Source organism: Panthera onca, chromosome B2, assembly GCF_046562875.1.
Source record: "Panthera onca isolate mPanOnc1 chromosome B2, mPanOnc1 haplotype 2, whole genome shotgun sequence".
Lineage (NCBI taxonomy): Eukaryota > Metazoa > Chordata > Mammalia > Carnivora > Felidae > Panthera > Panthera onca.
Genome location: NC_138343.1, coordinates 74,784,794 through 74,801,604, shown reverse-complemented (window position 1 = coordinate 74,801,604; position 16,811 = coordinate 74,784,794). Strand labels below are relative to the sequence as shown.

The following is a 16,811-nucleotide window of genomic DNA, read 5'->3' as shown; positions in this document are numbered from 1 at the left end:
TTAGTGGTCCTAAATAGGTCATATAAGACTCATGATTCACTTGGAAAACGGAAGAGAACAAAATAAATCTCTGCAAATAAAATAAGCTAAATTTTACAGTTTTGAAAAGTATAATGATCTTAGGGAAATTATATGTATTCAGAATTTAAGCTTAAGCTCTAAACGATTGATACCAAGCACCCTAAATTACTCTGAACTGAATCAAATCCCAAGAAGTATTCCCTAAGAATCAAAGATGAAGATTGTGTGTTTGCAAACACATAAGTGTGCAAAAATCACGTTGAAACACTTTCCGTTGCAGTGATCATATAGATGTTTCCCCAAAAAAGATTGCATCAAAACTTTTGAGTCAATAGCCCTATTCCCCTGGCACCAAGGATAAAATCCTGCTTGGTGAAATGCATTCAGAATTAAATAAAATCTTTTTTTTAAATAAATGACACATTTTAATATTTCCTGAAACCCTGTATATACATATATACAGATACAATAAGAGTTATGATTGATTAATTTTTTAAATTTTTATTGAATGATTTTTAAACAGATTCACACCATAAAAGTATGTATACTCGTATTAAATTCCAGGTATTTTGGACAACATTCATAAAATCACCTTTTATCATAACCTAATCCAATATTCTTTTGCATACTAATCAAGGGTATAACTCCCCATTCTCTTAAAAAAAGTAATAGGTAAAATAAATTTTGACTGCAGCAGAATCAATGACTTAGGTGAGTCATGAGAAAAAGGAATGTGTGCCGTAGAAACTGCCAAAAATAGCAGACCAGAAATTAGGCCTGCCATTCCCGAATTTTATGGTGTGCTCAACAGCAAATCACTACAACCCTTTCAACATAATGGCCTGAACTAACCCCCTTTTACAACGATTCAGCAAAATATCTGCTCATTCAAGAAATATGTAACTACTCTGTGTTGTGCCTGAAGGCAGTCATTGGATTCTGTCTGCTCAGGCGGCCATGGTGGCCGGAAGGAGTGTACAGCCTTGGTCCCTAATGAAAATAATCAGAACCTCCTTTTAAAAATTGTATTTGTAAATTATATTCATTTTTAGGGATATATCTAAAATTATTAGGCAGAGAAATAGCCAAAATAATATGTGTATGGCTCTATTAAGAAAGCTGAGATCTGTCATGTCAATGGGAAAAAGATTCTCTATTGAAAAAGACTAAATAAAATTCCTTGTCCTAAAACTCTAACACCTCATACACAGAAAACTATAGCATAAAACGATGAGGCTTTCAATACATGATCATTTGTAACTTTTTAACTGTCTTCCCTCTGCATTCATGAAAAGTCTATGCTTTCAGTATTAAATAAAAACTTGAGATCTTAAAATGTCTCAGCTTCCCTATTTTTTCAACTAGATTTATTTCATAGAACAAAGTATGTCTCTCATTTTTAAATAATAAACACTTCAACTGATATTTTTTAAAGCAGTGAAACAGTTGATAGCTTTGCTTATAAAGTTTGCTGTACCTTGTAATTCTTAAAAAAAAAAAAAAAATCTAAACCAAAGTTTCTCAGACCCAACAGAAAGCATAATATAAGCACAGAGGGCATGAACTGAATGGGTCCATCTCCAAGTAGTACAAACTATTGTAAGTCATCGTCTCCACCCTGACACTGTCTATGTCTGTATATGCAGTTTCACATTTAATATGCAACCAGCACCCTATTAGATTCTTGTTAGAGTAGGACCCTGAGAATAAGTCCACTGAAAAATCATACTGTGTATAATACCAGTTTGAACTTTTAAAGAGTGACTAATTTTAAGAAGGCAGAGAGAAACAAAAGACTTCCCACAAATGATACTTATCACTATGTAAAAGAAGAATATATACTTGACATTGAGATGCCCGTCTAGTTTCAGTATTTGTACCTAAGTATTTTTTAAACATATGAAAAGCTTCTAATTTTGAAAAGGTAAATTTATAAAAATGTTGAATTGTTATTGATAGGGTTCAAGTCCGGGCATAACCTATGAAGTGATCTTGCTACCATAATAACTGGTTTGCTCCGCGATTTAGGTAATCCATTGACTTGTTTCAGATTTCCATCAGCCGTAAGTACAGTTGGCATTATCTCCATGAATCCAGAGGCAAATCTGGGCATACTTGAGGGGAGTGATGCGCACCGCCACATTGTAGTCCTTCTGAACGCCATGGACATCCACCCACTGGTGGCCTGAATAGACCGCAATGATTTTGCGTTTCCAGTTCTTTTTGTCTGGTTCTTTCAGACGAAGATAGACCCCAGAACCAGTGGAGCCCGACTCAGCATCACAGTATTGATAGAGGAGATCATTGGATTCATCAGACACACTACAAAACCGGTAGACTAATTGATCTGCCCTATCACGATCAAATCCTGAGAAGTGGATCATTCCTCCAGGCAGCTTCTTGATGGTTGGACTGATTCCTAGTTCCATATATTTCTTTTTATGAGGGCGCTTCAATTCCAGAAGAGCATAGTCATAGTCCAAAGCGGCTTCCCCTCTCCCTCCTCTAGCCCAGCCTTTGGGGATGTGGGTATTCTTGACCCGGGTCCATTGGAAAGAGGGCTTCCCCTCAGCAACTCTCTGGCCCCGACCAGATTCCTTTCTTCTTCTTCTTCCAGCCTTGTCTCTCTCCAGATTCACCTTGGTACCTTCTCTCTTGTCACCACCATTCGCCTCTCTCCTGCTCCTCTTAGAACCTCTACGTTTCTTGCCACCACCCTTATTTCTCATCTTCAACAACCCTACCCTTAGCTTTTTACTCCCTTTGATGTAGTCGTTTCCATCATGCACACAGTGGGCCGCTGTTAGAACGTGGCTGGGGGAAATGAGGATACCACTGCAGCCTGTGGAGAGCTTCACAGCTGTATTGAAAGGGAAATTGGTTAAGAACCTTTTGTCCAAGATGCTGAACCTGCTGTCTGTGCCATAAACCTGCCTTCTCCTCCTCACCAGTGCTCCTTTTGTGGTGATATTCTGAGTTGGCTCAAGGAGCACATCTTGGACTTTCACTCTAGTCAGGGTTCTGGTGCCATTCTCAAAGACAGTCTCATAGGAAAGAGAGTCTTCCAGATCAGAAAGGCTGGGAGCTGGGAGTTCTTTCTGGCATTCAATGCCACACACTCTATCTAGCACCATCTTAGTATCTGCCTTGAAGGTGGGGCTGGTGAGACGGAAAGTCCTTTCACTGACAACCCGGGGTATTTTTCTCAAGTGCCACATAAAATCCTGTTCCATTTCAGATCCATCAGTGAGGGTCCACCCGAGGGTGAAAAATATCCAACAAAATAGCACGTTTTCCATTTTGTTCTTCTCTTTTGTCCTTAAAAATATAAAGAGAAAGTGACGCTTTATAAGGTTCTCTTTTTAAATATGTTACTTATCATTTCATTTAGGCCTTGAGTCTTAAATGTACCATCACCACCAAATAGTCCTTATTTTCACGGTACTTCAATTTTGCTGAGATTAGATAAACACCCTGCTAGAAGGTGCACACAAACTTCCAAAATTAGTAAACTGTATTTCACCCCACCTTCTTTGCACCAGGCCTAACCCACCTCCCCCCACCCCCACCTGCCATTTCTGCCTCTACCTCCCAGACAGCCCAATGCATGGGACGGTAAGATGGGGTGACAAACTGTTGTCCCTTATTGCCTGAGCCACACTCTCCCTCCCTAGGTCTCCTACAACATTATTTCCAGATGATTTAGAAATAAAGGTAGCAGCAGATGTCATGCTCTTCCCCCTGCACTTCACTCTTTAAGAGCAAGGATCATAAATTCCTCATCTCTAGAGTATAATTGCCTAGCACAGGGCTCAAACAATGTTCATTTGAATACACTGAATTCCCTTAAACCATGGTTTGCTGACCAAACTCACTGATGGTGCAATGTGCCATGCGTTTTTTAAAAAGCTGTGCTTGGGGGCGCCTGGGTGGCTTGGTCGATTAAGCATCCGACTTCGGCTCAGGTCATGATCTCACGGTCCGTGAGTTCGAGCCCCACGTCGGGCTCTGTGCTGACCGCTCGGAGCCTGGAGCCTGCTTCAGATTCTGTGTCTCCCTCTCTCTCTGCCCCTCCCCTGTTCATGCTCTGTCTCTCTCTGTCTCAAAAATAAAAATAAACGTTAAAATTAAAAAAAAAAAAAAAAGCTGTGCTTGGAACTACCATCTAAGCAAAGTAATGTACAAAAATGCTTCACAGTAGAAGCTTACTGTGTATTAAAATTAGTTGCAAGAATTTAAGGCGGTGGTTCTGAATTTGCCACTTGGGGGAACATGATCCTGATTAACTATAGTCCCTTTTATCGTTAGTTTCATCATCTAAGAGCAGTGCTTTTGTGTTAAACATCTTTTAAGTTTTCAGTACTTTATACATTATATAATACCTCTTCTGTTGTCTACATCTTCTTGCCCTCTTTTCCTGCTTCTCTAGGCTCCCTGGTATGTAAATCTATTTCATCAAATTGATGTTTGTCAGTTTTCATTTGTGTGGGTAGGAGACAGTGGTGGCATTCTTTACAGCAGCAATTTTGAACTTCTAGGTCACTATTATTCGTGACCTATGCTCCACGTGTATTTTAACTAATCGTTAAAATACCAAGGCTCACCGTATGCTATTCATTTTATAGAAAACCAGATGATTCAAGGTTAGATTATTCCTACAATACCTTTACCCTCAGTGCTTTCTGATGAGCTTTATTTTATTTTTTTTCATGGAAAAGAAACTAATGAGAAATATTAGGAATGGCCCACAACCCAGGGCACATTATGAGATCCTGTGCACTGCCATGAGAAGCAAAAATTGTCTCTGAGGCAGGGTTGAATATGGGCATCTCTTGACATGAGAGTTCATTTTGCCATACGTAAGTAGAGAAGTTTGTTAACACACTAATAACATTCTTTTGATAGAACAGAAATGCATACTACATGAGCCATTTTACTGTTTAAGCATGATATATTCAGTGAAACATGACATAATTCATTTGTTTCATCATATATTTGAACACATTAAGCAAATTTAGAATACCATGATTTGGTATCAGCAAAATTACATTGAAGTTTTGCAATTTCATTTTTTTATCTGCCCATACTTGACTGCTGAGTAATGATAATTCAGGTTAATATTAGGCTGTTTTGTTTGCTAAATAGCTTGCAGTTTATTTTGGAGAGAGGGCATTCTTCTGTACACAGTGATGGGTATCATCAAAAAATCAATAACGAACATTGTTCAGAAAAACTCCACACTCAGTCACAATATTTTCTAATCATCCGCATGGCAAATGTCACTTTATACAAAGTAGTAATTATATTGGTAATTATTTTGTTGAGCCAGTTAGTATTTTCTTTTGTTATAATTTTCACAATGAGTATCTCACTTTGTCAATTTTATTTAATTCAGTTGGAGTGAAAAGGGCTGACAACTCAGTAAACCTATTGAGGCCTTGAAATCATGTTTAAGTGGGTAGTTCCCATGATGAAAAATTACGCCTTTGCCTTTAAAAAAAAAAAATGCTAAAATCAGAGACCTATTTGCTGCCTCTAGGCCTAACAACAGAGCAAAATAGACTATTTTAAAAATGTATGTAGGGGCGCCTGGGTGGCTCAGTTGGTTAAATGCCCAACTCTTGATTCTGGCTCAGGTCATGATCTAACGGTTTGTGAGACTGAGCCCCATGTAGGGCTCTGTGTTGAGCATGGAGCCTGCTTGGGATTTTTTGTCTCCCTCTTTCTCTGCCCCTCCCCCATTTGCACACACACATACATGCATGTGCATGTGCTCTCTCTCCTCTCAAAATAAATAAACATTTAGAAAACTGTGTGTGTATTTGATATTATCTACTTGATTCTTAGCAAAATTTCAATCAAGGAAATTTTTTAGTGTGGGAAAAATAATTTTTAAAAATTGGGTTTTTTTTTTTCATTTAGTCCTTAATGACAAAAGCTGTCCATTGTGAACTTAATATAAGAATACACCAAAGACAGAACATCAAATATCCATGTTGAGAAATACAAAGAATCACTCTGTACATTTTAACAGTTGATACTAATTATCTAAGGAGTAAAAATGTGTGAAAGGCATTCCTAGGCAAAACAGAAGACATCTAAGTCATGGTACCATGATATTGTTTCTCCAGTCCAGTTAGGTTTGTTTTTGTTTTTTTTTCTTTTGACTGCTATTTAATCTTGTCTTACAACTAAAGCTAGTTAGGGATTAGAAAGGCAGAATGCAAATATTAAATGATAATTGACAAGATGATCTTTTGCTACACAGATCATTGAACTAGAGTAGTAAGCTCAAATATAGAAGTTCATCTACTCTTTACCAAACAAAACATGCACCTTGTGCCATAATTCTCTAGGCAGACTTTTAAGAAAGCCCCATGTAATGGCAACTTATATGTGTCAACTTGACTAGTTGGTACTAGGGTACCCAGATGTTTGGTCAAACATTATTCTGGGTGCATCCGTGAAGGTGTTCCTGGAAGAGAGTAGCATTCAAATTGGTAGACTGAGAAAAGCAGACTTCCCTTCTGAATGTGGGTGGGTCTCATCCAATCAGTTGAAGGTCTGTATAGAACAAAAAAGGTTGACCCTCCTGTGAGGAAGAGGGAACGCCTCCTGCCTGACTGCTTTGAGCTGGGACATTGGTATTTTTCCTGCCTTCAAACTCAAAATGAAACATGAACAACTCAAAAGAATGTTATTGGTTTGTTAATAAAATTCCACACTTGTGTATGGCAAAATAAACTCTGTCCTATCAAGGCATGCCCAGATTGCAGTCCCAGACCAGCAGCAGCATCACCTGGGATCTTGTTAAAAATGCTAATTCTCAGGGTCCAACCCAGAGCTACTTTCCACAATTCTCCAGAATCAGAATGGGGGTGGAGGGGAGTGGGAGATGGGGTTCCCAGCTATCCATGTTTTGACCAGCCCTCCAGGAGATTCAGATACTCAGTACAGTCTGAGAACCACTGCAGCGGTAAAGGCCCTGGGGCAGCATCTTGAGCCATACACCAGAAGGCAGCTTTCCCAGGGATGATTGCTTCACCAAGTTTTAAGTGACCTCTACTTCATCTTTGTGAACAACTTTATTCTTGACTTTGCTCTTTTACTATGTCAGCCATTGCCAATATCAAATGGTTCAGCCATTAATAAAGAAAAGATATTCTTTTATATAAGTGATTTAATAATACATCTGAAAATATCCAAATTCAGTGGACTAGTTGGGGAGCAAAAGAGCAAAATGGGTAAAGGGGAATGGGAGGCACAGGCTTCCAGTTACGAAATAAAAGGGGCAGCTTAGGGAATATAGTCGATGGTATAATAGTGCTGTATGGTGACCCATGGTAGCTACACTTCGGGTGAGCATCACCTATGGGGTTGTCAGATCACTATGTTGTACACCAGAAACTAATGTAACATTGTGTGTCAACTCTACTTCAATTAAAAAAAAAATTCAGTAGGCTTGTAAGCAATGCTTCCAACATCTGATGCTACAAATTATAAGACAGCATGGATTTGCCAGCCCTGTCTGGTGCCCTTTGAGGGAGCCCTGCTACAGTGCACCGCAGGAATAAAAGCTATGCCCACATCTATCCTTGGGCATGGGAAGGGCAGAGCCTTGAAATACAACCTCAGAATCACAGTAATAAGAGGACATGAATTCAGTTAGCCTGTCCAATTTGGCCTGTAATTTAAAATTGGACAAATGTTTAAGGACACTTTCTTTTGGAAAATCTAAGTTTGCCTTGTGGTAAAGTGTCAGTGTAAGGTAAATGATAGCTCTTACTGATAGAACAATCCATGGTTCAGTGGACAACACATCCACATGTGCCCATCATCCAAAAAGCACCAACTCATTGATCTAAAGAGACACAGTCCCAACTGGTAGGGCAGCCATAACATTTTGAAAGCTTTAATGTCCAGTGTCTTCCCTCCTCCTCCTCCTTTTTCCTGTTTCCCATTATAACTGTGACCTTCACTGTCACTTTCCAGATGCCTTGGATTTGGGGCTTCAAATACCAGTTCTGGTTAGCAAAAGTGAGGTTGCAGCCTTGACTCTCCACCATGAGTCAGTGTACACACAGTAGATTATGGGTTGGATCATGGAGACAAACAGAGTGGAAGGGAATCAGGGGAGGAGCAAGAATCAGGCTTTGTAGAAAAATTCTCACCGATGGAGTAGATATTACTTCACACTTGTTCTTGGTACAGATTAATAGCAATGACCACATGAAACTCGAGAGAGAACTTACTATCACCCTCTGTTTGCTTATGCTTTCTTAGACCTGTGATGGCTAACGTATTTGGAATCCTGGAGCAACCGTCCAGCGGAGTGGTTATGTGTATAGACCAGGGAGTAAGAACACTTGGGCTGAGTCTCATCTTGACCACGTATTAGACATATGAATTTGGGCAGTTCACTATGCTCAGTTTCAGCGTCCTCATTTGCAAAGTGGGGAGAACAGTAATCTCTCCCTCATAACGTAATCATGGAGATTAAACAAGATGGTATATCCAAAGAATGATCTGTAAGCCCAGAGCACAGTAAAGCAGTCAATAATAGGTTCTTTTATAATTATTACTCTAATGGCTGAATGACTATCACTTTAAAATAGTTTATTACATAAGCCACAGCTATAACACTCCTACTTTTCTAAAACTAAACAAATATATATATATTTTTTTATTTCAGAAGAGTTTCAGACACACTCTCAAACTCCCCTTTTCTTTGTTTTGTTTGCTATGTTTTTTGTTCAAGGACAGCTACATTTTAGAGACTTCCCACATGAATGCTTTCCTAATTACTCATGTCTGTGAATATCTGTGGCTTTGTAATATATTTTTCTCAGAGCTATTAAACTTAAGTGTGATTAAACATTACCCAGCCACAGAACACTCGAATTGCATTTCCTGTGTCTTATTTATAGCCTGGATCTACATTAGGAATTCTAGAATGGCATCAGGCCCTCAGCTTAAAAAGAAACAGGGTCAATGTCAAAATAATTACTACAAGGGAGCAGTTTACCGTGAAATAAAAACCTAACCTTTTGAGCGAGTCTATCTATAGTGTATAGAATTTTACTATGGCATGACATAATTATATTCTAGGATTCAGTTTCTCTTCTGTTGTTTCGTTTTGTTTTGTTTACCTGGAGAAGTGTATAGTTTAGCTTAAGTAGGTAGGTGGATTAATGAAAGATTAGATGATTGGTCACTGTATTAAATATTTCACATGAAATATTTTTCCTGCCTGTGAAAATAAGGATGCTGACTTACCGTCAAGAATCTGCACCAAGTTACCTTCCCTCACCAGGTAAGAGATTCTCACTTACTCAGGCCTGTGTTTGCATCGGCCCCTTGCTATGTATGGTGATATTGGTGACATAGTTGTCCAAACTCAAGTGTATACCACACTGCCAGGGAACATAATTTTGCATTAACCTGTCAAACATTTTCTATGGGTAGTGTGGGTCAGGCACTGCTCAGATCAAAGACCTTGGAGGGCCAACACCAATGTCGACCTAATGTGTGTGCTAGGACACAGAAATGATCACATACCCACTTTTTTACAACATGCCTGTGCCGTATTTAGCCATCCATGATTCCAACCACCTGCCCCTCCCAACAGCACTGCCTACATTTACACACTACATAGATGCGAAAATGCGCATGTCCGTCTTCTCTCCTCCCCTACTTTCACCCCCACCTACCCAGTGGAAGACTGACACACAACAGGTGTGAAGATTGACACACAACAGGGAGTCACTGGGGCCCGGCCCAGATGCTCTCAATAACTGCAGAGAGTAGTGCTGGTTTGGGCAAAAGGCCACGGCAAAAGGGGAAGAGTATTACCAGGGAGAACAAGCAGGTGTGCAGAGGGCATGACACAGGTCACCTTGGGGAGATCACGTTTAAAAGCTTTAACAGTCACTTTCACCAACTGGGAGAGATGCAGGGGAGAATGGGGATTCTGTAAAGTCTAAATTCCTTGCCTCCCGGAGGCCCTCACCTAATGTCACTCCCTGACTGGAACACGGAATGGAGGCCACATTTAAGTTACAACATGGGGCTCCTGGGTGGCTCAGTCGGTTGGGTGTCTGACTTCAGCTCAGGTCACGATCTCTCCATCTGTGAATTTGAGCCCAGCGTCAGGCTGGTGCTGACAGCTCAGAGCCTGGAGCCTGCTTCGGATTCTGTGTCTCCCTCTCTCTGCCCCTCCCCTGCTCATGACTCCCTCCCTCTCTCTCTCTCTCTCTCAAAAGTAAATAAACATTAAAAAAAACTAAGTTACAAAGTATATGGGATCACAGTGATGAGAAAGTAACCGTGTTAGCGATGGAAGCACGGTGGACAGCAAGAACACAGGTGTTTCAACAATTATGGAGGCAGTGGGCTTTGAAGGCAAACCGACTTGAGTATACTTGTGACTTCCTGGCAGTATGATTCCGTGAAGGTTACTTAACCTCTCCCAACATTATTTCCTACAGTGGTTAAAACACGAATAAAATTTTACGGTAGTTTCGTGAGAAACTAATATGACGTATATAAGCGTCGTGCCCAGAGCACAGCAAGCACTCACAAATGACAGCAGTTACTACTATTAACATCAAACAATAGGAGTCAAAACATAGGTAGATATTTATAAGGGATTTCATACATCTCCATCTGTCGGGCACCTCACTATGGTATGCCAAATAATGGCTCCCCAAAATGCCGTATCTGAATCCCCAGAAGCCGTGGATATGTTTCTGACATGGTCAAGAAGACTGCAGATGTGATTTGGTGAAGGATTTCGACATGAGGAGATTAGCTGGGATTCTCCAGGTGAGACCCATTCATCACCGGGATCCTTATATGAAGAAGGGTGAAGCTTGACGAGGAGCCGAGAAGACGAGGCAGAGGTCGGAGTGTTGCAGGCCTGCAAGCTAAGGAATGTGGGCGGCCTCTAGAACCCAGAAAGGGTGAGGAAACAAATTCTCTCCTCGAATTCCCAGGAGGAATGCAACCCTGCTGACCCTCTTTAGGCGTCTGGCCTCCAGAACTGTAAGGTAATGTGTTGTTGTTTTAAGTCTCTAAATTTTTGATAATTTTTATAGCAGCAGTAAAGATAAGAGTCTAGTTTTTACAACTGTCTACTCTGGATGTTTAGAAAGAAAGAACAGTAGGGAGTGGTAGAAAGTGGGAAAGAAAGTTTGGTCCAGAGACTAGGACATAAACGGAGATTTTCATTTCATGGAAAATCATACAGTCATGCAGTTTGAGAACTAAAAATAGAAGATCCTATTAAAACTTTATGGTGGCATGGAGCAACGTTGCTAAAGAGAGACAAGAGCTGGAACAGGGTGGAGAAATTTGTTTATTCCACAAAGGCATACTGGGTGCTTACTAGGTTATGCATCATTTCAAAGTTTCTTTCTTTGTTTAAGAATCTCTGCGGTAATCCTCCTGACTTACAGAGCTGGAGTAGAACACTTCTAAGATACCTTTCAGCTCTGAAGTCTCAGATTAAACCACAAATGAGAAACACAAGTAACTTACTCATCGGTGATCTTTGAGAAGCTTCTATTGTTGGTTCCTGGCCTGCTGTCCATACTTCCACCACTAGATGGCAGAACTAGCCTGCTGATGGTGAAGCTAAAGTCCTGAGTTTAAATTGTTTACATTCACTGAGCTATGATACAGAACTTATTTTAAAAGCACGTAGGATTCAGCAGGGGGTAAGTCCAACTGGCTAATAATATACTAAATGGTTGTCACATATGGAATTTATCACATTTAGAAAACCTACCTACAGGCCACAGAGCCTATCCTGATGAACTGAGGGCTGAAGATGCTGTCTACAGCCAGACAATTTTCTGGCAGGTGGTTTTCCAAAAACCATTGTCGTGACAGCACACTTCCACTGTGACCTACAGCACGGCTGAAGAGTCCCCAAAATGTGCTGCAAGTCATTTCAACCCAAAGAAAAAGCTTCAACTTGCCAAATATTTCACATATGTTTATCAAATATTTTATAATCCATTACCAAAGGGTAAGCTCTCCACTGACTCAATGCTGCGAAGAAATGGCAAGAAGTTCATTGACAAAATGCCAATTTCTATTCAAAATATCATACCATAGCACTATTTTCAAGTTTAGATTCAGGAATGGAGACAAAGTAATGTCTGCTTTAAAAATTTGGCAGTACTTGAGGGAAAGGAAGATGGTAAAGTTACACAGTTGATTATTTTACAGTAACCCACAACTTCTGTTTCTCATCACAATAAAAAAAAAATAAAACCGCCCTTTGTTTTTTAGCTATTTTTCCAGGAGATGTACGTTTCGATTCATGTAATGGATATGCGGTGTGTAAATCAACTTTGGGGTGCATGGCACTTTTGGGAGCCCCAAGCAAACACTCTGCTGGCTCTCCCATACAATGACATAGGAAGTGCACAGCGTATGGCTCCTGACTTATTTTTTATCTTGCAAGTTGGCCTTTGAGACCAAAGAATATATGTAAATGTACCAGGTTCACTACTCATCAGTCTTCGAAGCATCTTACGATCACAATCGTTTCGGCTAATCATGTATCAGTTTAACCTATTTGAAGCTTTGAAAGAAAAATGGGGTTAAGCAAAGTTCTAAAATAACTTTTACACCACTAATTTGATTTTTGCTGTTTCCTAACCTCTCCTCTCCGATTTCTCATCTGCAGAGTTAACTCAGCCTCCAAAATTCCAAGCCTGATCCTACTGTTAAAATGCAGTATGCTTGCCTCGGATATTTGAGCACTGGGCAGAGAAAGATAAATAATTTACTCAATAGGGAGAATTAACTCACATTAGCAGTTGTTTATTTGAACATATAATGAGCACATACCATGTGCCAAGCACTGAGCTAAACAATCTCACATTTAAAAAACATGAAAAAGATTGAGTCTACAGGTTTCCAGGTTGTCTGGAAGAAAAGTGGGCAGAGTATTCATGCCCCGCCTCTTCTTGTACTAAAGGGGCTCCTCTAAGATTTCCTAATAAAAATAAAATTCCACATACTTGGCCACTGCTTTCCAGCCTAGATGTCTTATTTGGCTGGAATGTGTACATTCTCTCTTCTAAATTAAAAACCAGATTCTAAGCATAATTCTCCAAGCAGCAAAATATGACTTTTATAATCCTCTGTAGAGACAAATGCCCTGGGATAAAATGAGAATTAATTTCAGAAGTGAGAAGGGTTAATAAAAGGGGGGAAATACCTACATAGGGCAAGCAGCTTCTTTTCAAATCAATGACAGGGTAAAAAGGTCAAAGGAAGTAGGTGGGAGTGTTTCTACAACTTTGCAAAAAAAAACTTTATTATTGGAGAACATTTCCCAACTACACAAAAGTAGAGGGAAAGTATAAAAAGGCGGAGAAAAAAGTGTAACCCATGTGCCCATCACCCTGCTTCAATAATTACCAGTATTCTGTCAATCTTGCTTTGTCTATCTACATGCCCCCTCCCCTTTTTTTGGTATTTTAAAACAAGTACAAGACTTTTCCATTTCATTTCACCTTCTCATTTTAAAAATGTTTTTCACTGCTCCTTTTGCTGACCTGTGCAGCCAAGTTGATGAGCTAGAGAGACAGAGGTTCCTAGCTTTCATAGTAACCCTGCCAAAGAGGCTTTCAACCAGAGTAGGCTTTCCAAGAATGGTTTTACACCTTTTTCAATGGCATCTGTTAATAATCATAAAAATAAAGAGGGTCCCCTCTGGTACTGCTTAAGCAGAAAGAATTCCGTTTATAGTCCAATGCAAACACTGTAACTGCTAATATTAAACTGTGCAGAGGCCGGCACACAGAGTTGCCTATTGAGACAGTAGTTTCTTTGAGGACTTAAAGTGCTAAGTTTGATCCATATCCTTAGAGCCCCTCAAAGAAGCTCTCCTCGGGTGGGTCTGCCTTTCTCGCAGAAACTTGCAGATTCTAGGGTTTTGCCCTGTCCGCGGGGGGCTCCGTCCTTACCTGCGAAGCATATTCGGTGCCCGGTGCCCGGGACGCTGCCCAGCTCGACTCAAAGGCCCCCGAGGCGGTCCCAGCGCTGGCGAGGGCGGGCGGGGGCTGCTGCCACGAGCCTCGCGGACCCGCCAGCACCACCAGCGGCTCGTGGCGGAGACTGCGGAGGAGGCCAGAGCTGAGCTGCGCGCCGGTCTGGAGATGGGAGGGGAAAGGGGGCGATGACGCCCGGCCGACGTGGGGGGAGGCGAAGAGGGGGAGGAGGTGGGCAAGAGGAGAAAGAGGGAAGGAGGGAGGGGAAGGAACCCGGACGCTAGGCCCAAGGAGGTGTGTGTGGGTGGGGGGTAGGGTTCCCTGGAGGTGCAGAGCAGACGGGGCAACCTCTCACCCCAGCATCTCTGTCCCCAGAGTGAAATAATGCAGCACCACGAAGAATTCCTGAGTCCATTCACAAGAGATGTCTGTCCGCGTGACACTGTGCATCCCTTGCATAGCCTCAAGAAGAGACTTTAAAGTCGGGGGGAGGGCTGATGGGGGTGCGTGGGAGTTGTTCATCAAATCTCACTTGCCCAGCTCGCCGTCTAGACCCCAGCCATCTAGAAGAACCAGAGCTGTTTCCCCAACCCCAGCCCAAGCCTTCTCTATTGGGGACTTCGCTTCCTGGGACGTATCCCCCCACGGGGCAGTTCGGATTGGCGCCTGCGCCCAGGGTGAGCGCGGCCTCTGTAACTACTCTAGTTCCCGCAGGCGCCCACCCCGGAGCTGGGCTGAGGGGTCCCTCTGAGTGTCCTGTGCCGCCGCCAGGGGGAGAGCGTCAGTTTCCGTCTGTCTCCAGGCTAGCTGGCCTTTACTATTTTCTGAGTTTGTGGTTCTTGCCCACCTCGGTCCTACCAGCATGCTAACCTCGCCCTTTCCCGCTTTCTCTTATGCTCCTCCTTAGCAGACGTGTTCCTTTGGGGTGGGCACCGCGTGCAGAAGGGAGTCTCATTGATTCAACATGTACTGAACTGCTACCGGGTGGCAGGTCTGGGGCAAGATGCACCAATAACAAGAACAAAACCTGGGTCCTGGCTTTCCAAGGAGGGAGGTCAAATAAGTGCACAAGTGTTTCTAACGCAAGGCCCTCGCATGTTCCATAGCACTTGGCTCATTAGTGGGTTATTGCATTTCTCAAGTTTCTGTGTATTTTTTAACACAATTGAGATCAGAATATATATATGTATATATATATTTAGGTTTCCTGTTTCACTTAGCATTTTTGTATATTCACTTACCCATATCATTAAAATCTATTAATAATTTTTATCTGGTATAAAACAATTCTGAAGCTCTCTGTCTCACTAATTAGGTCATAATCTTCATATGTATCTTTGAATCCCTACCCTCTACCACAGAACCTAGAATGGACTAGATGCTAATTATGTATTCAACTAAAAAAGTTTGTCAGTGAAATTGAGTGTGGGGAAGTCCTAGAGAAAGCCCAGAACTCAGAGTGGGAAGCCGCATCTGACCCTAAGTAGCTGTGCCCTGGGCCTCCTTTTCTTCAACAATACATTAAGAAGGTTGAGCTGGGGAGGTGGTGGGAGTGATTCTGCAGTCTGCCCTTCTCAAACATTTGAGGATTCTAACACTGCATAAATCCGGAAGGATTTAGTGCAGGAGTAGGTCTGATTCCTTTAATTTAGTAATCACCCCAGTACCGCTTCAATTCCTCTCACACTTTCAGGGCCCCCTTCCTGAACCTTATTCCTGGAGCACTTCCCGTCCCACCTCCAGCTTTACTGAGATGTAATTGACATATAACACTGTGTAAACTTAAAGGCATACAGTATGATGATTTGTTACATATGCCACAAAATGTTTACCACAATTAGGTTAGTTAACACACCCTTTACCTCACCTCATTGTCATTTTTTAAACTGTTGTTGTGGTAAGAGCATTAAAGCTTTATTCTCATAGCAACTTTCAAAATTACAATACAAAATTGTTAACTATAGTCTCTGTGCTGTCCATTAGATCCCTGAAACTTATCGATCATATAACTGAAAGTTTGTGCCCTGTGACCAACGTCTTCCCATGTCCCCAACCCCTCAGCCTTTGGTAACTACTCCTTTCTACTCTGTTTCTATGAATTCAAGGTTTTTAGATTCCAGTGCTCTCAGAGTCTATCCATGATGATAGCAGGATTTCTTTTTTATGGCTGAACAATATTCTATTATATATATAAATATATAAATAAAATTATTTTGTATATAAATATATAATTTTATCATATGTAAATAATAATATTATTATATTTATACATAGAGACCTTTTCTTTATCCATTCACCTGTTATTTATAAACTTTTTTTTAACGTTTATTTATTTTTGAGACAGAGAGAAACAGAGCATGAACAGGGGAGGGGCAGAGAGAGAGGGAGACACAGATTGGAAACAGGCTCCAGGCTCTGAGCCATCAGCTCAGAGCCCGACTCAGGGCTCGAACTCACGGACCGTGAGATCGTGACCTGAGCCAAAGTCGGACGCTTAACCGACTGAGCCACCCAGGCGCCCCAGCCATTCACCTGTTAAAGGACACTTAAGTTGCTTCCATGTCTTAGCTACTGTGAATAATGCTACAGTGAATATGAGTGTGCAGATAATCTCTTTGAAATAGTGATTTCATCTTCAAATATATACCTACAGTGAAATTGCTGGATCATATGGTAGTTCTATTTTTAATTTTTTTAATGTTTATTTATTTTTGATAGACACAGAGTGAGTGGAATAGGGGCAGAGAGAGAAGGAGGCACAGAATCTGAAGCAGGCTCCAG

General features: G+C 41.2%; 1 protein-coding gene across 1 annotated transcript; it reads right to left on the bottom strand.

The window, feature by feature from the left end:
• Positions 1-506: 506 nt before the first annotated feature.
• PRSS35 (serine protease 35) lies at positions 507-14,632 on the bottom strand. Its single transcript, XM_060616067.3, has 2 exons — positions 14,007-14,632; positions 507-3,339 (listed from the first exon to the last, which is right to left on the bottom strand). The coding sequence occupies exons 1-2, from the start codon at positions 14,015-14,017 to the stop codon at positions 2,079-2,081; spliced, it is 1,272 nt and encodes a 423-aa protein (XP_060472050.1). The 5' UTR covers positions 14,018-14,632; the 3' UTR covers positions 507-2,078.
• Positions 14,633-16,811: the final 2,179 nt, after the last annotated feature.